The 21338-nt window shown below is 41.9% G+C and overlaps 1 protein-coding gene and 1 pseudogene across 2 annotated transcripts; both read left to right on the plus strand.

Annotated features, from left to right (window-relative positions):
- The window catches only part of LOC127653190 (uncharacterized), a 48287-nt pseudogene that overhangs the window by 3900 nt on the left and 23049 nt on the right, over positions 1–21338 (plus strand).
- On the plus strand, positions 249–20435 carry LOC127653204 (uncharacterized). Of its 2 annotated transcripts, none has more exons than XM_052139806.1 (13): positions 249–335; positions 2287–2379; positions 2560–2631; positions 2936–3049; positions 11520–11684; positions 11953–12039; positions 12438–12536; positions 14510–14593; positions 14813–14908; positions 15338–15430; positions 17104–17150; positions 17269–17322; positions 17431–20435. In XM_052139806.1, the coding sequence occupies exons 2-13, from the start codon at positions 2340–2342 to the stop codon at positions 17467–17469; spliced, it is 990 nt and encodes a 329-aa protein (XP_051995766.1). In that variant the 5' UTR covers positions 249–335; positions 2287–2339; the 3' UTR covers positions 17470–20435. The 2 variants fall into 2 exon arrangements, with proteins under 2 accessions (XP_051995766.1, XP_051995765.1); XM_052139805.1 differs by having other exon boundaries at positions 17460–20430.

Consider the following 21338-nt stretch of genomic DNA (forward strand, 5'->3'; position numbering starts at 1 on the left):
CCCCTATACATTATTATTATTATTATTATTATTCTGTCTGGGAGTCTATGGCAGCTCTATGAACCGTGCATAGGAAAATTATGAAATTTGGCACACTGATAAGTGTGGATATGAATAACCCCTAAACCAAATGTGTGGTCCTTAACTCATACTCTATAGCGCCACTACCAGTTCAAAAATGCACTTTTCTTTTGCATGTATCTTTTGATTGGTTTGCCCTAGAGACAACATAATTTTTTTCTTTATAGATACAGACCTGCATCTTCATGTGTTTCTGGTCTTTTGTCCAAATATTATCATGTCCTTTGCTTTTGTCTTCTGGGGTGTAACTTAAGGTAAGTGTTTATGTTATTTTTATTTTTATTATTTCTATTTCTATTATTATTATTATTATTATTATTATTATTATTATTATTAAAGGCCAATACCGAAGGGGTTAGCCCCTATCCATATTATTATTATTATTATTATTATTCTGGCTGGGAGTCTATGGCAGCACTATGAACCGTGCATAGGAAAATGATGACATTTGGCACACTGATAAGTGTGGATATGAATAACCCCTAAACCAAATGTGGGGTCTTTAAGTCATACTCTATAGCGCCACCACCATTTCAAAATTTATTTTGCATGTATCTTTTGAACGGTTTGTCCTAGAGACAATATTATTTTTGTCTGATTACTCTCCTCATGATGATTCAAATGGACATCCCTTTACAGTGGCCACCACCTTGCATTATGATGTTTACAATTGAAACTTTTCATGTCCTTTTGTCTGATTTGTTCAAAAGATGGCTCAAAACAATCTCGACTTAATCAAACAGAAGTGAAGAAAATAATTTTAATTTGTGCAACTGTTCAGAAATTATGCTGATTTGAGGCTGTATCTTGGCAATGCTTTGTCATATCGATGAAATTTGGTATGCTTCATCAGGACCATGATCCAAGGTAACATGTAAAGTTTAGTGATAGCACCACTATGGGTCAAGAAATGTGAAAACTTGCTATTTTTGCCTGTTTGTCCTAAAATTATGAATTTGGTGTCTTTGGATTCGTTGGGTCATGAGGAATTCAACTATATATATTTTTTCCAACATTAGCTATATAACCTCTCCCCCATTAAGAATTTCATGAAAAATTCATGTATATTTAAAAAAAATTGTTCGATTTGAATAAATATGGGAATAGGAAAATTGACTCCAGCCAGGCTTCCAAAAGCAACCATTTGGCCCAGTTGCTAGGGTGGGTAGAGTCACTTGGGATGCCTTCCTCGTTGTAGCTATAAGGTGGTTCTCGGTGAGTTGTGCGTGGATGCCGCTGTGAATAGCGTGAGCCTCCAAATGCACTACATCTCCATGGTAACCCGCTCAGCAAGCCACATGGTAAGATGCACGTGCTGACTGTCTTAGAAGCGGAGGCAACTGAAATTCATTCTCTGCCACCTGGAACGCGGCGTGTCACTGCTCCACCATGAGGAATCAGAGCGCACTGGGTATTGGGCATGTCAAATAGGGGAGAAAGAGGAAAAAAAATGGAAAGAGGTCTTCGACATCATGTCCTGAGAGTACCAAAGCAGTTTGGAGACAGCACCATATAGTGGTCAAAATGCACAGTCAATTTAAACAAAACTTTTAATATGTCATTGCTTCGTTATTCTAAGTCTTCTGAAACAGGCAGATATACATTTCTAAATGATATATATAATATTTTCTTTATTTTTTTAAACCTGCTGCTCTCAGCTTGGAATGTGTCTTTGTCACTTTGAGCTGTGTCATCTGAATGGGCCTGTGGTAAACACATTGAAGCACAAGTGAAAAGATTGTGAGTTCAAGTCCAGAAAAGAGCTGTTTTAAAATTATTAGTTCTGTTAATCTCTGAATCTTCATATTGTGCTTACTACAATGCAGATTTTATTGTGTAATTCCTACTTCAATAATAATAATAATGGGGGTCGTCTCTTGGACGTCAGTCAGACTTGTCAGTTGTGTGGCGCAGTGGTTAGAGCTCTGGGTTTCAGTTCAAAGGACTGGGTGATCCCCAGAAGTTTGATACCTGCTTCAGCTGGTATAGATGTTGTGACTCTGTTGTGCTGGAGCTCTTTGCATTGTGCTTAGGGAATTGCTTTCGGGCTTGGCCCCATTCATTGTTGCTTGCTTTTATTATTATTATTATTATTATTATTAATATTGTAATACAGAGTGGAAAGCTATATTGTTACAGTATTCTCTGCTCTTTCATCTGAAAATATAACATATATTTCTCATGATTAATGTGTTTTTGTTTCAGGATCTGTGCATGAGACAGTCATTTGTTGTGCTCTTTATTTACTGAGACCTCTAATGTTGATTTGGGCTGCTCCATATGCTAAAGACTTTACAGGTATGATTCATTTCTGATCATTTATAAATCAAAGGTTAACAGAGATCAGATAATACACTCTCAAATCAGACATCACATCACATATTTGATTTCAATAAAGCACAATACATTTTTGTTTTAATATAACCATAAATAATATGTTGAATACATTAATGTGGCTGGAACCTTTTCTGTTTGTAGGCAAAAAACAACAATTGGTGCATTACAGCTTTCAGATGGAATATATTGTTTTCACCAGTGTTGTTTTTTCAGGTAGGCAAACAAACATAATATACAATAATCATTAACTTGGTGATAATATTCATGTAAACACTATTCCGCTGCAGATTATTAACTATGCAGTTCAGATGGGATAGTGTCTAAAATGACTGTATGTTATGATTGATGTAATGCTCTGTTATGTGTAATGATTTATATTGTATCATAGATTCTTCGTGCATTCAGTGTGGATCTGCAAATAACTGTTTCTCTGCATAAAACCATCTGCTCAATGATATTTTGTGTAAGCTACAGCTTTTGAACTATGTTTTGAAATAGTTTATTTTTTCTGTCCCAGTCCTTTTTAAAGACATTCGTAATAGAATCCGGCATTATACAGCGTTTGACAGTGGCATGATAAAAGTCCTGTTTGGAATAATGCCTCTGATGTGTGTCATCATCATTATCTACAGTAAGTATTCCTCTATACATTTCTCTCCACCTCTGGGAACAAATATCAAAATGTTGAACAATGGTTAATGCTTTTATTCTGTCAGATTGTTAGAATGTCACATATGTTTGGGATATTTGTTCTAACATTGAATCAGTCATAATATTGAAACAAGTGTGTAAAGTGATCAATGGAAAGGACGAGGCGAGAACCGGCTTGATAATATAAATGATAGTTTAATGATAAACTTAAAAGAAGACACAAACAAACACATGACGGACATGTCCGTTAACGATCTCTCTCTCCAGCACGACCCTCTGCAGTCGACCTTTATCCCTCGGAGGCTTGATTAGCCTAATACGGGACCGGGTGTGTAGGATCATGACCCGGCCCCGCCCTCCGCCCTGCCACATTCCTCCCTTGTTCTCTCAGGCTGGTGAGCCTCCGGCCTGAGGTACACCCCCCCCTCTCTTTCCCTGGGGGAGGGCGTGCTTTACGTCTAGTCTGCCGGCAGGTCATCCCCATCTACCTGGACAAGGGAGGGGACAAGTGTAGGGAAACTAATTATAATTACAAACTAAATAATTAAAATGGGGGGGGGAGTAACTTCCTGTAACAGTGTAGTACCCCCCCAAAAAACTGTAAAATTTAAAAGAGGGAAAAGGCCAATGTAGAGCGACAGTGAGAGAGAGAGACGAGAGAGAATTGAAAAAAAAAAAAAAACTCGGCAGTTCTCCGATACACCGCAGCTTGTTCCTCGGCCACTCCTCCACCCTCTATCGGATGACAGCTGCGCCTCTCCGGGGGGAACATAAGGGGTCTCCCTCGCCCCTGGCAGTGGTTCTCCCGCTCCAGGCGGTCGCAAGTGAGCCCCTCCCCGCTCTCGGTTGGCGGTCTTAAACCCCGGCGCATTTCAGCGGCCGGTAGGCGACTCCTGCGCCCCTAGCAGCGGCCCTGACCGCTCCAGGCGGTCGGTTAGGATTCTCCCCTCGCTGTCGGCGGCCATCGTCCTCTTTCAGGCGGCTGGGCTCCTCGTCCCCCGGCAGATGGCCGTGGCTGCTCCGTTGGTGTGGACGGCAGTGGCGAGAACTACGGCGTATCCCTCCTCCTTCCCGGGTTTCCGGCACCAGTGTAAAGGGATCAAATGGAAAGGAGGAGGCGAGAACCGGCTTGATAATATAAATAATAGTTTAATGATAAACTTAAAAGAAGACACAAACACACACATGACGGACATGTCCGTTTATGATCTCTCTCTCCCGCACGACCCTCTGCAGTCGACCTTTATCCCTCGGAGGCTTAATTAGCCTAATACAGGACCGGGTGTGTAGGATCACGACCCGGCCCCGCCCTCCGCCCTGCCACATTGTGTAAACAGCTTTAATAATTTCAGAGGGAACTACATTTTTACTCTCTTATCAGCAGTGAAATTGTGTATACCGCTTGTAGCCCCTTATTAGATCCATATGATTAATTGCTTGTATATTTTACCTTGTGTGTAAGACACTTTGGGTATAAGCATCTGATTATGACATATATGATTATATGTACAGTTTTTCACGTTGAGGTTGTTTGCGTTGAGGTTAACATAGCTACATTAACCTCAACACAAACAACGCAAATTTGTGGGGCCCCGGACATCGGGGTGGCCCCAGTCGGAAAGCTGAGCAAAATGCTCAAGGGGTGACAGGTGACGAGTTGTTCTGTGTTCACGTGCAGATACACTGTTTTCAGCTATCTCGGAGCCAGGGCTGTATTGGTGGACAGGGCTGGATTGGTGGAGCCAGGGCTGGATTGGTGGACAGGACAGGGCAGTGAGGTGGTGGCTCAGTGGTTGAGGCTCAGGGTTACTGACCAGAAGGTCGGGGGTTCAAGCCCCAGCACCACCAAGATGCCACTGTTGGGCCCTTGAGCAAGGCCCTTAACTCCAGGTTGCTCCGGGGGGATTGTCCCTGTAATAACTGCACTGTAAGTCGCTTTGGATAAAAGCATCTGCCAAATGCATAAATGTAAATACCGGCATTTTGCCGGTGGGCCGATCAGTGGCGGACTGGCCATCGGGAGAACCGGGACAAACCTGAAATGAGCCACCATGATATGGAAATGGCGCCGTGATATGCCGAAGGGGGCAGCAACACCCCAATAAAAGTGACACCACCAACCCCAACCCTCCCCATGTAAAATTCCGGGCCATTTTTTCTTCCCAGTCCACCCCTGCTCAGAGCAGTTCACATGCATTATAAAGTTAAAATGCTTTTGGGGGACACCAATTGCCGCAATTCCAAACATTTTATGCCACTTAAATTAATTACACAAATCTAAAAACACAACACGGTATCAAAGATTTTGGAGATTACAGCGTTTCACCAGATTAATAATGGACATTGTAAACTGTCATAAGCTCCAGGTGAAGGTGAAGTAAATACAACAGAAATGTATTGTATAAATAATTTTAAAGTAAATAAATCTATTGTATAAAATAAATACTCCAAATAATAATAATCAGTATCATATTCAAATAATAAACTTGACAGTACAATAATAAATAATATTCATCAGGGTTTCAAAATATTAGTGAGTGAAGCTGTAGTTCCCCGTCTGTCGCTCACTTCGACGTTGTGTCGAAGAAGCGACACTAGGGGTCTCTCTTGAGCGCCTTTTGCACTGTTTTCCAATGAAAAATTGGCAGACAGAATTTGCATGTCCCGCCCCCGGACATATAGGTATTTAGGGAGGGAAATGCATCTGTTTCATTCAGAAATTTTCTTTGGAGCCGACTGGTTGTGTGAGCAGCAAGCTGCGATTCACAAAAACTGTTCCTCTCATCTCCCAGAGCATATGCTGTTGGATCTACGGTACATATCAGCGGCTTTCTCCTTCTCTGCACAGCAGTGCAGATTTGCCCCTGGGCACTTCGACAGCACTTTTAAAATTGAATATTTTCCTAAAAGAGTTTATTTCTCTATAAGAGCAATACACAGCTGGCGTTGAACGTCCTTTTCAGAACGCGTCTTTTTAAAGATGTCTTTCCGACTCTGTGTAGTTTCTGGATGCGGTTGATTTCTCTCCACTTCTGACAGTCATAAAAGCTGCCACGCGTGCCAGAACACGCAGGCAGCATTTTATGAATGGTTCACGTTCTCAGTGCGAGAACATAGCCATGGCAGCATTGCGGTCGCGGCTTTCTTTCTTCACGAGAGAAAGCCACTTCAGCCGCACCCGCGCCTCGCCTCCTTCCTACGGGATTGGGGCCGGCGCTACGGATGATGAAGGCGATTTGGGGATAATGACGGGCCACGTTTCGCCGGTTAAATTCCTGCCAACTACCCCCCCCGGCACACTTGCTTGCTTCCTTCCAAGCTCGGGATGAGTGCGGCTCGCCTCGCGGCCATCCGGCATTCTCCCTTGAGCCCCGGAATTGTATGACGTCATCGCTGCTGCATCGGAGAGCGTCACAGGGGCGTCTGAAGCCGATGACTCGCCTGTGTCACCTTCGGGTCTGTTCGCCCAGTCTGAGGCTGACACACAGATGTCTGCTATGCTGCCGCCGCGAGCACGAGGCTGGATTGGAGACCTCCGTCCCCCCCTCACGGCTACTCCATTGGTTGTTCGGGCCTGCGCGCCGCTCACAGCTGTGCTGGCGGTAGACAAAGCACGCTTTCTCAAACTCCCCCATCTCCCAGCTCGGTCTATTCCGCATCACCATTGACAACTCCGCCCAGCAGTCCTCAGTGGTGAAGAAGCAGTTACCCTAGCTCGGAGATTGGACGCGTGGCTCTCACTTCCCAATCCGTCACGCTGGCTCTCCCCATTCGGGGGCGTCTGCTTTACCGCAGTTCATGGCGAACATGCCAAAATTCTGAGCGCGGAAATTGCGACTCTCTTACTCAAAGATGCGATAGAGCCTGTCCCTCCAACCGAGATGAAGAAGGGTTTCTACAGCCCTTACTTCATCATACCCAAGAAAGGCGGTGGCTTACAACCGATCTTGGACTTGCGAGTTGCCAATCACATCCCGGGCAACCTCAACGTGGTGGCGGACGCGCTATCACGACAACGCTTGCCCAGCGGAGAGTGGAGACCTCCCACTGCCCGCTCTGGCATGCCCGAACAGAGGCTCCCCTCGGGGCAGACGCGCTAACACACAGCTGGCCCACGGGGATGCGCAAGTACGCATTTCCCCCAGTGAGCCTTCTTGCACAGGTGCTGTACAAGGTCAGGGAGGATGAGGAACAAGTCACTCTAGTGACTCCTTATTGGCCCACTCAGACTTGGTTCTCAGATCTTGTACTCCTCGCGACAGCCCCTCCATGGCGAATTCCCCTGAGGAAGGACCTTCCTTCTCAGGGATGGGGCACCCTCTGGCATCCGCACCCAGACCTCTGGAACCTCCATGTCTGGCCCCTGAGGGGGATGCGGAAGATCTAGTTGGCCTACCACCTGCTGTCGTAGACACGATCAACCAAGCCAGAGCTCCCTCTACCAGGCAACTTTACGCCCTGAAGTGGCACTTGTTCGCAAATTGGTGTTCTTCCCGGGATGAAGACCCACAGAGGTGCGCAGGAGAGGTTGGAGGGGAGGCTGTCCCCCTCCACCTTGAAGGTGTATGTAGCTGCTATCGTGGCCCACCGCAACGCAGTAGACGGCAAGTCTTTGGGCAAGCACGACTTAATTACCAGGTTCCTAAAGAGGCGTCTGGAGGTTGACTCCCTCCCGGCCAAGCCTGTTCCCCTCCTGGGATCTCTCAGTGGTCCTCTCGGGCCTTCAGAGACCCCCCCTTCGAGCCGATAGAATCAGTCGAATTCAAGGCCCTCTCCCTGAAGACGGCCCTCCTGATTGCGCTCGTCTCAATCAGAGCGTCAGAGACCTGCAAGCGTTCTCTGTCAGCGACACTTGCCTGGAGTTCGGTCCGGCTGACACCCATGTGATCCTAAGACCGCGACCGGGTTTATGTGCCCAAGATTCCTATGACTCCCTTCAGGGACCAGGTAGTGAAGCTGCCCCGGGAGGAGGCAGGCCCAGCCCCTTCATTGCTGTGTCTGGTACGTGCTTTCCATATCCATTTGGACCGCACACAGAGCTTTAGACGTTCTGAGCAGTTCTTTGTCTGCTTTGGTGGACAGCGGAAAGGGAACGCTGTCTCCAAACAGAGGCTTTCCCACTGGGTAGTTGACGCCATTACATTGGCCCATCACACCCAGGCCATGCCCTCCCCCTTTTTGCGGGGCGAGCACACTCGACAAGAAGTGTTGCGTCCGCGTGGGCACTGGCCAGAGGCACCTCCCTAGCAGACATACAGAGCAGTGGGTTGGACAACACCTAATACCTTTACGAGATTTTACAATCTCAGGGTTGAGTCGGTTCCATCCCGTGTTTTCTCAGGACAGGCCCCTATGTGGACTTATCCCCCTGTGTGTATTTTCTGCAGTATAGTCTCTCTTGGGCAGTCCTCACGGACCCCCGGTTGCCGTGTTTGTAGCAACACCTCCCTCCCAATGAGGTAGGATCTTCCACTGCACCATACTCCACATATGACCTAAAAGCCCATGTGATGTATTTCACCACTCTTTACTTCCCCCAGTCTGGGCAGGTGTGGTCTCCGCAGGGTCTTTTCCCCCTGAAAGAATAGGAACTGGGTAAGATCGCCATCCCCGATGAGTATGATATCATTAAGATGGCCCCAGCCGCTTTAACTCTATGTGAGAAACATAGAGAGAGAAAAGGCGCCGGCCTGCTCCCATGCTTGGAATGTTACCTTGTTCCCCCCTGCCGGGGGCAAAGAACCAGAAAGCTCTGATGATTTTATGTGGCGTTGGGGAAGGGTACGTGCAGTCTGACACAGCCGGTCACTTTGGCATGTAAAATACCTGCCCACTCCTGTGTCAGCAGTACACGGCTCAGCGCATGGCGTGATTTAAATTGGACCCCTAGTGTCACTTCTTCGACACAACGTCGAAGTGAGCGACAGACGGAGAACGTCTAGGTTATGGATGTAACCTCTGTTCCCTGATGGAGGGAACGAGACGTTGTGTCCTCCCGGCCACATTGCTGAACCGAGCCACTGTTTACTCATGCCGAACATGAGCAAAGAAGGCTGTGAAAAAAGAAATCTGCATTGTTTATCCATTTGATCTTTAATTTAGAAAATTACAACTTTTAATTGAAGTAAATCAATTGAAACAGTGAAAATATCTCATTAATAAATAAATATTTTTTTCCAAAATGCATTGGCCATAATTATTGGCACCCTTGTGTTCAATACTTTTTGGAACCTCGCTTTTTTGTTTTTGCAAGATAACAGCTCTGAGTCTTTTCTTATAATATCCTGGAACACCTGGCAAGGGATCTGAGATCATTCCTCTGTACTGAATCTCTTCAGATCCTTCAAATTCAAAGGTCCACGCTGGTGGACTCTTATCTTCACTTCGCCCCACAGGCTTTCTATGGGGTTGAGGTTAGGGGACTGGGATGGTGTAACCCGGATACACACACACAAGATGAGACAGTCACAATGTAAGTCAAAAAACTGCTTTTATTGACAACAATAAAAGCAGGCAAAAGTACAAACGGGCAAATCCAGTGAAGAGTCGTCAAAGGGGAGCGTGAGGTCAAAAGCCGGGGTATCAAGATAACAATAACAAGTGGGACAGATCTAATGAGGGAGGTGAACGATAGCGGGGAAAACAGTTAACAACTAGAGGAACAAGACGAGACTAGCGGGAACGAAGACAGGGGGACGAGAGGAATGGTGAGTTGGCAAGCTAAGACGAAGAATAGTGGGGAGGTCAAAACTAGACGAGACTAGCAGGGGCAGAACTAGACGAGACTAGCAGGGGCAAAGATACGGGGAACTAAATACAATAACCAACCGGAAACAAACGGAAGGATAGTGTATTTATAGGGGAAGGTGCAGGTGTAACTAATGTGTGGGGATCGGAAGCGCGTGAGTGCAGGTGAAACTAATGTGTGGGGATTGGAAGCGCGTGAGTGCAAGTGGTCATAATGTTCAGGCTGAAGCGCGTGAGAAGCGAGCATGAGTCAGAGGGGGGAGATAGTTTACGAGCGAGAGCTCGTAATAGCAAAACCGGGCGTGGAAGCCCGAGGGAGGAAACAGAGCGTACGAGCTCAAGGGGGCGGAGCGAGGAAGCGGGAAGCGAGCACGCTCGCGGAGTGCATGTGTGCGTGCTCGCGGACGCGGAGATGGGGCAGAGGAGCGGGGTTCGTGACAGATGGCCATAGCAGAACCTTGGTTTTGTGGTCGGTGAACCATTTTTGTGTTGATTTTGATGTTTGTATTGAATCATTCTCCTGCTGGAAGATCCAACCAGGGTCCATTATAAGCTTTCTGGCTGAAGCAGTCAGATTTAGATTTTTTTTATCTGTTGGTATATGATAGAGTCCATGATGCCAAAATATCCAGGACCTCTAGCATATAAACAGCCCCACAACATTAAAGATCCACCACAATATTTAACTGTGGGCATTGGGTACTTCTTCATCTCTGTGTGTGCCAAACCAATCTCTCGTGTTTGTTGCCAAAAAGCTCTTTTTTTGTTTCATCAGACCGAAGAAACCGGTCCCATTTGAAGTTACAGTAGTGTCTGGAAAACTGAAGATGCTTGAGTTTTTATTGTTGGATGAGAGCAGAGGCTTTTTTCTTGAACCCCTCCCAAACAACTTGTTGTGATGTAGGTGATGTCTGGTATTTTTTTAGACTTTCTGACCCCAAGACCCGACTAATTTGTGCAATTCTCCAGCTGTGATCCTTGGAGATTCTTTGGCCACTTGGACCATCCTCTTCACTATGCGTGGAGACAATATAGACACACGTCCTTTTCCAGGCCAATTCTTAAGATCTCTAGTTGATTGGAACATATTAATTATTGCCCTGTTGGTGGAAATGGGCATTTTCAATGGGTTTGGCTATTTTCTTATAACCGCTTCCCATTTCGTGAAGCTCAACAACATTTTGCCGCACATCAAAACTATATTCTTTGGTCTAACCCACTGTGATTGATGATTAAGGGAATTTGGCCTGTGTGTTACCTCATATTTACACCCCTGAGAAACAGTCACTAGTCATGTTCCTAGTCACCCAGGTACACTTAAAAAATTAAATAAGAATGAAAATATACTTCAGATTTATTTCACTCAAAAACTATACATTATTTATTTAATAATGAGATATTTCCCCTCTTTCAAGTATTTTACTTCAATTAAAGAGACTTGGATTCTGATTTTTTTTCCAAAATCCCTTAACATATACCCAAATTATCTTTTGTAACTCCTCTTAGAGCTTTCAAGCTACAGAAACTTGGCACAGACCTTCAGACTGTTTTGGAATAATGTACTTTGATTTCTAACTGATTGATGTTTTTCTGTATAGGGTGCTGTAATGTATCTATTAGTAAATGTTAATGTAGACCACATTATGACTTGATTAAAACTTCAATGCATTAATAATATATTTTAATCATTTATTTTTTTGTAGTTTTCACTGCAACCTGGAGAAATATGCAATTTGGAGACAGATTAGAGAGGAAAAAAGATTCAACCTTTATTAATATACTCAACATCATGGCTTTTATAAGCTTTGATATTTTGCCTCCATTGCAACTGATCACCTTGTTTTATGCATTTGGAGTTGCCAGAGGAAGTAAGTATAAATAAATTAATTTATGAAGCATTCTTATTCATTTCTCCTCTGTGAAAGAGAGAATGAAATGATTTTTATTAAGAATATTTATAAACAATAATAAAGACAGTAGAAAGGTTTTGGTTTATATTTAGTTACAGATTCATTCACAATTTCAATAAAATATTTTAAATAATATTGTATAGGAATGGTTTATAACTTGAGAATAATCAGATTTATAATTCAGACAGTAGCATCTATAATAACTGTATTATTGTTCTGTATTTAGCGTTTCTCGTTGCTGGAGTTTTACCAGTGATAGTTATACTGGCAAGATTCGACTGGAATTTTATATGTGGGGAAAATGGACTCAAATGTAAGTATGTGTTGAATTATTCTGGATTCTGCTTCTGGTTATGGTGTCATCAATAACCACAGGAATAAATCTAAGAGTATGTATACAGCTGTCACTGTTAATCATCATGAATGAATGACACTATCATTTATAGTTTGCATCTGATTTCCTGATTTTATTTTCTGATTAACCGTTTTACGCATAAAGAAATGAAGAGCAGTTTAAAAAACGAGTTTAACATGTACACTCACATAAATGTTTCAGTCATAACAGTCGCCGTATAAAAGCTGTTTTACATCGAGTGTATTGCCTCATGGAGGTCATCATAGGAAGCTCATATGACTAACTCAAATGTCTTTTTTTTTAATAAGTCAAATGTGTAATGAATGAACATGTTGTCACACTTTCATGTTTTTCAGGTAAATATGTGGCCATGAGAACAGTGTGGTTAATATTCACATTGATGACTAATGTCATTCTGGCCTATTTTTACATCATGACGCTGGAAAATGAAGAAGGTATTGTTGTGTCTTGATTGATGTCTTCAAACAAGTGTCTGTTCATATTTAAGGATATCCTGCAAATCAGGGACTAAAAACGGAACAGAAAAAATGGAACGAAAACCGAAAACATACAAAACTTTTAGCAGTATGTAAGCAAAAACCAGAACAAAGTGATTTTAAATTGTTCCAGAGTGAAACTTTCTTCATGAAACTAAAGGCCAAAGGGTTTATCACAGTCAGTTTTAGGAACTACACCACTTCATGTTGCCGGGAAAAATGTAACATGTACTTTTATCCTAAAGCAAACTGCTTCATCACTCATTTATTTGCCTAATTGCCTGTGGTTGTTTTGTATCCTGTGAATGAAGACCTTTTTAACAACTATGTATAAATACCACATATACAGTGCATTCATAAAGTATTCAGACCCCTTCATTTTTTTCACATTTTGTTATGTTGCAGCCTTATGCTAAAATGCTTTAAATTATTTGTATTTATTTTTCACATCAATCTGCACAGCATACCCCATAATGACAAAGCACAAACAAGATTATTGATAACTTCGCAAATGTATTAAAAATAAAAAACTGAACTATCACATTGGCATAAGTATTCAGACCCTTAACTCAGTACTTTGTTGAAGCAGCTTTGGCAGCGATTACAGCCTCAAGTAATTTTGCGTATGAAGTGACAAGCTTTGCACATCTGGATTTGGGGATTTTCTTCCATTCTTCTCTGCAGTTCCTCTCAAGCTGTCAGGTTGGATAGGGACCATCAGTGGCCGGCCATTTTCATTTCTCTTCAGAGATGATCGATTGGGTTCAAGTCTGGGCTCTGGCTGGGCCACTCAAGGACATTCACGGAGTTGTTCCTAAACCATACTTACTTACTCTTGTGTTATCTTGTCTGTGTGCTTAGGGTCATTGTCCTGTTGGAAGATGAACCTTCAACCCAGTCTGCGGTCCTGAGTATTCTGGACCAGGTTTTCATTAAGGATATCTCTGTATTTTGCTGCATTCAGCTTTCCTTTCAACCCTGACCAGTCCCCCAGTCCCTGCCACTGAAAAATACCCCCACAGCATGATGCTACCACCACAGTGCTTCCTTCTGTTGTGATGGTATTGCACATGTGATGAGCTGTGCCTGGTTTCCTCCAGGCATGACTCTTGGAATTTAGGCCAAACAGTTCAATCTGTTTCATCAGATCAGAGAATCTTGTTTCTCACAGTCTGAGAGTCATTTAGGTGCTTTCATGTGTCTTTCACTGAGGAGAGGCTTTTTCCATCTGGCTACTCTGCTATAAAGTCCAGATCGGTGGAGTGTTACAGTGATGGTTGACCTTCTGCAAGTTTCTCCCATCTCCACACATGATCTCTGGAGCTCAACCAGAGTGACCATCAGGTTCTTGGTCAAGGCCCTTCTACCCTGATTGCTCAGTTTGGCCAGGGGTTCAGCTCTAGGAAGAGTCCTGGTTATTCCAAACATCTTCCATTTAAGAATTATGGAGGCCATTGTGCTCTTGGGAACCTTAAGCGCAGCCGAAATGTATTTGTAGCCTTCCCCAGATCTGTGCCTCGACTCAATCCTGTCTCTGAGCTCTGCAGGCCGTTCTTTTGACCTCGTGGTTTTTGCTCTGATATGCATTTTCAGCTGTGAGACCTTATATAGACAGGTGTGTGCCTTTCCAAATCTAGTCCAATCAATTGAATTTACCACAGGTGACTCCAATCAAAGTGTAGAAACATCTCAAAGATGATCCAGAGAAATGGGACGCACCCAAGCAAAATTTTAAGTGTCATAGCAAAGGGTCTGAATACTTATGCCAATGTGATAATTCAGTTTTTTATTTTTAATATATTTGTTGTATTATTATGGAGTATGGAGTGCAGATTCATGTGAAAACATCAAGAAATACATTTATCAGTTTTTCACTAAATAAAAAAACAGACTCTTCATGAAATTCTCTTTGCTTTGTTTTCAACATATAGATCGTGCCGGATGGGCCTGTTTAATTGTGTTTCTCCAAGTATTATGGGCAGTAAATAACTTTAGACGTGCCTTTAATCATTTGGGTACAGTATTAATTATTGACTTATTATTGATCATATTCTCTGTGTGTTGTTGTTCTGCTTACAGGCTTTAGTTTCCTAGCATTTTATAGATTATTATGGCTTTATGTTGGCTATGCTGAAATTGAATGTTATTTTGGGTTGCTTTTTAAAAACATGTGTTTAAGATAAATCGGTGCATTTATTTGTTGATATATGAAACAGTTTTGACTTGCATTCCAGACTTTCACAGTAATCTTTACGTGTACCTGTTTGCATCAGTTGCTGTTGTTTTAATCAGCGCTATTGCACTGATGACAGAACTGATACTGAAAACAGGTGAGTGAACAAAACACTTTAACATTGTACAGTGATTTATATGTTACTTGTGCTTATTTAATTTTAGTGGAATTCCAGAATCAAAGTCTTATGTTATATACACAGGTGGCACCTTGGCATACTTTTACATTACATTTAATGATTTATCTGATGCTTTTATCCAAAGAGAATTACGAATGAGGAACATAGCAAGCCATTTGCCATACAAAAGTCAACCATATCTGCAGTATGGCACTGCCAAATTCTCAATAAAAATATAAATATGTGCAGCATACAAATATATAATCTGGATTATAGTGCACAAAAGTTAATACATTTAATACAATGATTTCAGAGATAATTATGGGAAACAAGCATGAAGTTGATTTTGAATATTCCACTTTCATTGTTAAAAATAAGATGTTTTATTGCCTTCATTTTCATCCCCAGTTAATGGTGAACGTTCAGTGGGGGATTTAAGAATCGTTGTGTTTTCTTGTGAAAGCCTCGTTGTCATATGCCTGTTTATTTTACCAATTTGCGGTGAGTATAAACAATTATAATCATTTCAGTTTTGTTCTCTCTTTCTTTTTAAACAATTAAAATGTAATTTATATTATTATGATGTGATAGAATAAAGTAACATGATCTGTTATTTTTAATTATTTTAAGAAAGTAACTAAATCATTAGAGGGCTGCGATGCAACTTGAAATAAATCCAATGTTTGTGTTGTTGTTTTTCAATGAGATATCAGAGATTATTAAAGTTTAGATAATTGTTTACAGGACATCAGATCAGAAGCACCTGACAAATACTTAACCAACTTAAAATACTGTACACCTATGGCCAAAAGTATTGGCAGTGACATCAATTTTGTGTTTTGCAAAGTTTTCTGCGTCAGTCGTTGTGTTCTTGTTACCTCTAAAGAAAGACGTGCTGCTATCATCGCTTTGCATCAAAATGGCCTCTCATGCAAGGAAATTGCTGCAAAGAATATTGCACCTGAAAGAACCATTTACCGGATCATCAAGAACTTCAAGGCGAGAGGTTCAACTGCAGTGAAGAAGTCTTCAGGATGTCCCAGAGTGTCCAGCAAGCACCAGGACCGTCTCCTCCTGAGGAGTCTGCTACGGGATCGTGTCACCACCAGTGCAGAGCTCAATATTGGCAGCAGGTTGGTGCGAGTGCATCTGCACGCACCGTGAGGCGAAGACTTTTGGACAATGGCTTGGTGTCAAGAAGGGCAGCAAAGAAGTCACTTCTCTCCAAGAAAAACATCAAGGACAGACTGAAATTTTGCAGGAAGTTCAAGGATTGGACAGCAGAAGACTGGTGCAAAGATATTTTCTCTGAAGAAGCCCCCTTCCGACTGTTTGGGACATCTGGAAAATAGATAGTCCGGAGAAGAAAAGGTGAACGCTACCATGAGTCCTGTGTCGTACCAACAGTGAAGCATCCTGAGACCATCCATGTGTGGGGTTGCTTTTCATCACAGGGAGTGGGATCGCTCACAATCCTGCACAAAAACACTGCCATGAATAAAGAATGGTATCAAAACGTCCTGCAAGAGCAACTTCTCCCAACGATCCAAGAACAATTTGGTGATGATCTGTGCATTTTCCAGCAGGATGGAGGACCATGTCACAAGGCAAGAGTGATAATGAAGTGGCTCGGAGATCATTACATTGAGATTTTGGATCCGTGGACAGACAACCCCCTGATCTTAATCCCTTAGAGAACCTGTGGTCAATCCTCAAAAGGCGAGCTGACAAGCAGAAGCCCACAAATTGTGACCAACTCTGAGCACTAATAAGGCAAGAATGGATCATCAGTCAGGATTTGGCACAGAAGGTGATATCCAGCATGCCAGCGCGACTTGCAGAGGTTATGAAGAACAAGGGGCAACACTGTAAATATTGACTCTTTGAATATTTTTGTCAATAAAAGCCTTTAAAACTTTTGAAACGCTTATCATTGTTTTCCAGTACACCATAGAAACATGAGAAAACATAATCTACAAATACTGAAGCAGAAAACTTTGCAAAACACAAAATGTATGTCACTGCCAACACTTTTGGCCACGGCTGTACAGCATTCATGTTGTTAGCTGTCAATGAATCAGTCAATTATCAGACCATCTGTTTGCTGCATCTCTCTTCTGATTGTTCCTCCTAATGGTCACTTTTACCTCTGTTTTCGAAATCCGTCCTAACAGAGCGTGATGAATCCAGCCAAACTCCGAGTCCGAGTCTGAAACGTCAGGTTAGCTTCTTATATCAGATTTACAGTTGACAAACAATACAAGCTGCTTCACTTCATATTAAACAAAAGTGATGTAATGCACATACTGTTGACAATGATTTTTGTGTCTTTAATTTAGCATTCCTTCACTCAGCGCTACTATGACAGAAGTAACATCACTGAGGATGTTGAGGTGATTATATTCTGTAATGTTGCATTGATCTGAGAATTACAACTGAGCAACAATGTAGATATTAAACTATTGTCCAAAAGCTAAAATATGTATATATTATTATTTTAGATGTTGCAATCTATTTTTCCTGCTTACAGTTCACATTAAGTCCAGAACAGAGTATAAACATGCAGGAAAGGATGAATGGAGAAAATATTGAGCTGCATCTAAATGCTCAAACACACCGTCAGTAAAGAGAGAAACAGCTACAATCAAATTAATGGCACTGTGTGACTGATGCTGGTTTGTCTAGATGAACTCCACAGACACAGAACTCTTAGTCATGTTGCATGTGGCATGTGGCATGTTGTTTGCATCCACCAGAATACTCACAAACAAATCTACAGATGATCATATTCTCCACTGAAAATAGCCCTGCTTATGTTAATACTTAATATTATCTGATGGTATGTACATTTTTGTCTCTCTTTAAGGTGTGTAATACTAAAGAAAATGCATAAAATACACTATACCTCATTTAAATGTAAATATACACTACATTTGAATTCATGTTTGCCTTTGAAACCTTTCTATCCAAAGAGTCATGCTTAAATGTTTAAAATAAGCGTGTGGATAGTGAAGAAAAAGTTTACATTTGAACTCCTTCAAAACTGTTTGAAAAGCATCTCAGGATGCACCTCATGAAGTTGCTGGAGAGAATGAACATGAGTGTGCAGAGCTGAAATCTAGACAAAAAATGGATACTTAAGAAGATAAAGTATTTGGGCTGTTTAATAGTTTTGATTGCATTATTCTCATTCAATATGAACAATTAAGAATGAGTAGGCATGTGACTTGTAGTGTGGATATTTAAAATTGATTGACAGTATCTGAAGCAAGCTAGTTTGCATGCATATGGATTTATTATGAATAAAAGGAGCCGTTTATACGAATGACCAATCACGTCTCATCACCAGAAATCTTGTGCATGTTCCTGTTTGATCTGTAGCTTTCAGTGGTATTGTTGATTGATTTACTGGGGAAACCTTGTGATTTCTTACCAAAGCTCATCTCATAGTATATATGTTTACATTTGGCATTTTTAGAAACTGTCATCTTTTTGCACTACTGTGTACTGGTCAGCGCTGCACTGTCTCTCACTGTGTCTATTGTCCTGTTCATTTTTAGTAATTTATTGTACTGTCCCGTACTTTCTGCACATGTTTGCACGTGCACTTTATATAGGTATGTTATTTAGTCTGTGTAGTCTCATGTGGTTTTGGGTTTGTCCTATGTTGTTTTATGTAGCACATGGTCCTGGAGGAATGTTGTCTCATTTCACTGTGTACTGTACTAACTGTATAACAACAATAAAAACCACTTGACTTGACTACAGTGTGTAAACCTCACTCCTGGCCTCAAGAGGCACACTAGTGACTGACGCTAGAGGTTGAAGCCTTTAGCCTCCTCATTAGTGAGCCCGCCTCCAATACTGGAGATGCCGGTTCGAATCCCGCTCAGAGTGGGTCGAGCAGGACCAGTTTCATTGATGCCATGACCTGGATAGTACTGAGGCATAGGGGGGTGAGTGTAACAGGAGCCAGCTAGTAGTTAGCTTGGCATTGTGTGTAAACCTCACTCCCCTGGCCTCCAGAGCTGCTTTAGCAACTGACTATAGAGGTTGTATCCTTTAGCCACCTCATTAGCGCGCCTGCCTCCCATGCCAGAGACACATATATACATACAGCCACCACCATTGTGTCCTTGAGCAAGACACTTAACTCCAGGTTGCTCCGGGGGGATTGTCCCTGTAATAAGGGCTCTGTAAGTCGCTTTGGATAAAAGTGTCTACCAAATGCATAAATGTAAATATAATATTGATGCATCACTTAAAAAATCACTTACAGAACCTTTACTATTTGGGGCTATGAGTGATTGACTTACCGTCTCTTTAATAGGCAGTACTGTCGTTTAAATTGGTGTTGATCATCCAGCTGAAGAAACAATCTAGAAACATCTTTCCAAAAACATTCAATTTCAAGTCAAATTTCAGCAGTTTCAAAATCTGCAATGAATCATGATTAACTATGAAACATTATGCGATTAATCGTGATTGAAAATTTTACTTGACTTACAGCACTAGTTTTTAGGCATTTTTGATAACATCTGGCTGAACAGTCTAAAGTCCAGAGCTGTTATTCTAGCTGTCAGTTTGTCCAGATACTCAGGTGACCTTTCACCCCACACTTCCTGTAGCACTTGCCATAGATGTGTCTGTCTTGTCGGGCACTTCTCACGCACCTTACAGTCTATCTGATACCACAAAAGCTCAATGGGGTTCAGATCCATAACACTCTTTTCCAATTATCTGTTGTCCAATGTCTGTGTTTCTTTGCCCACTCGAACCTTTTCTTTTTGTTTTTCTGTTTCAAAAGTGTCTTTCTTTGCAATTCTCCCCATAAGTCCTCCTGAGTCTTCTCTTTACTGTTGTACATGAAACTGGTGTTGAGCGTGTAGAATTCAATGAAGCTGTCAGCGGAGGACATGTGAGGCGTCTATTTCTCAAACTAGAGACTCTGATGTACTTATCCTCTTGTTTAGTTGCACATCTGGTCTTCCACATCTCTTTCTGTCCTTGTTAGAGACAGTTGTGCTTTATCTTTGAAGACTGTAGTTACACCTTTGTGTGAAATCTGCAGTTTTTTGGCGATTTCAAGCATTGTGTCGCCTTCATTCCTCAAAACAATGATTGACTGATGAGTTTCTAGAGAAGTTTCTTTATTGGCATTTCTGACCTAATATTGATCTTAAGACATGCCAGTCTATTACATACTGTCTCAACTCAAAAACAAACACAAAGACAACGTTAAGCTTCATTTTATTAACCAAATATCTTTCAGCTGTGTTTGATATAATGCAAGTGATTTTCTAGCACCAAATGATCAATTTAGCATGATTACTCAAGGATAAGGTGTTGGAGTGATGCTGCTGTCTAGATATGTTAAAAAAACAAAATGTCAAATGTGCTGTTTTTTTACATCAGTAATGTCCTGACTATATTTTGTGATCAGTTGAATGCCACTTTGGTGAATTAAAGTACTAATTTCCTTTCAAAACTGCAAAATCTGAACATTATTCCAAACTTTTGGCCACCAGTGTGTCTGTGTGTGGGTGTGTTTGTTTGTGTGTGTGTGTGTGTGTGTGTGAATGTGTGTGTGTGTATGTGTGGGTGTGTATGTGTTTGTGTATGCGTGTGTGTGGGTGTGTGTGTGTGTGTGTGTGTGTGTGTGTGTGTGTGTGTGTGTGTGTGTGTGTGTATATATATACAGAATATACTGTATATATCTCAGTAAAACTGTATTATCTCAGTTTATACTGAGACTGAAAGCAAAAATATCACTTTGGATTGGAAAGATCCCAGAAACATTTCTCATAATGAAAATGACAATTTCAAATTCTTACATCAAGTAGTTGGTGAGACTGTAGCACTTTAGGCTGTATATTTTAATGCAGGTACTGTTGTTTGTAGAGTGCTCATCCAAACTGATTTCATTATTGGAACTATCCCTTTTGTAATGGATGAACTAAGTTGTAAAATAAAGCAATAAATCAGGAGAAGGCGTGCCTATATGAAGACTGGGTTATAGTGGTTATCAGTACTATTACATTTTATGATTCGTTGAACATTGGCATCTTTATGGTACTAGTTCTGCTGCCAATATTATTAAACTAAAAAGAAATCCCAAAGTAACCCAAGACCAGTGGTGGACTGACCATTGGGAGACCCTGGATGTTTCCTGGCCCGGCTGCGAAACGGGATGAGCTAAATTGGGCCACCGCGTTATGTAGAATGGTCACAAATTGGCGCCGCGATATGCTTTTGGGCCAGATTCCATAACACCCCCACCCCACCCCACAACACTCAACAACTTCTGGCCCAGTTTCTATGTAAAATCCCAGGCCTGATTTCTCTTCCCAGTCCACCCCTGCCCAAGACCATGTGCAAATGTTTGATTTTACCATGATTAATGGGTCGT

This window comes from Xyrauchen texanus, chromosome 12 (assembly GCF_025860055.1).
Source record: "Xyrauchen texanus isolate HMW12.3.18 chromosome 12, RBS_HiC_50CHRs, whole genome shotgun sequence".
In the NCBI taxonomy this organism is placed as follows: domain Eukaryota; kingdom Metazoa; phylum Chordata; class Actinopteri; order Cypriniformes; family Catostomidae; genus Xyrauchen; species Xyrauchen texanus.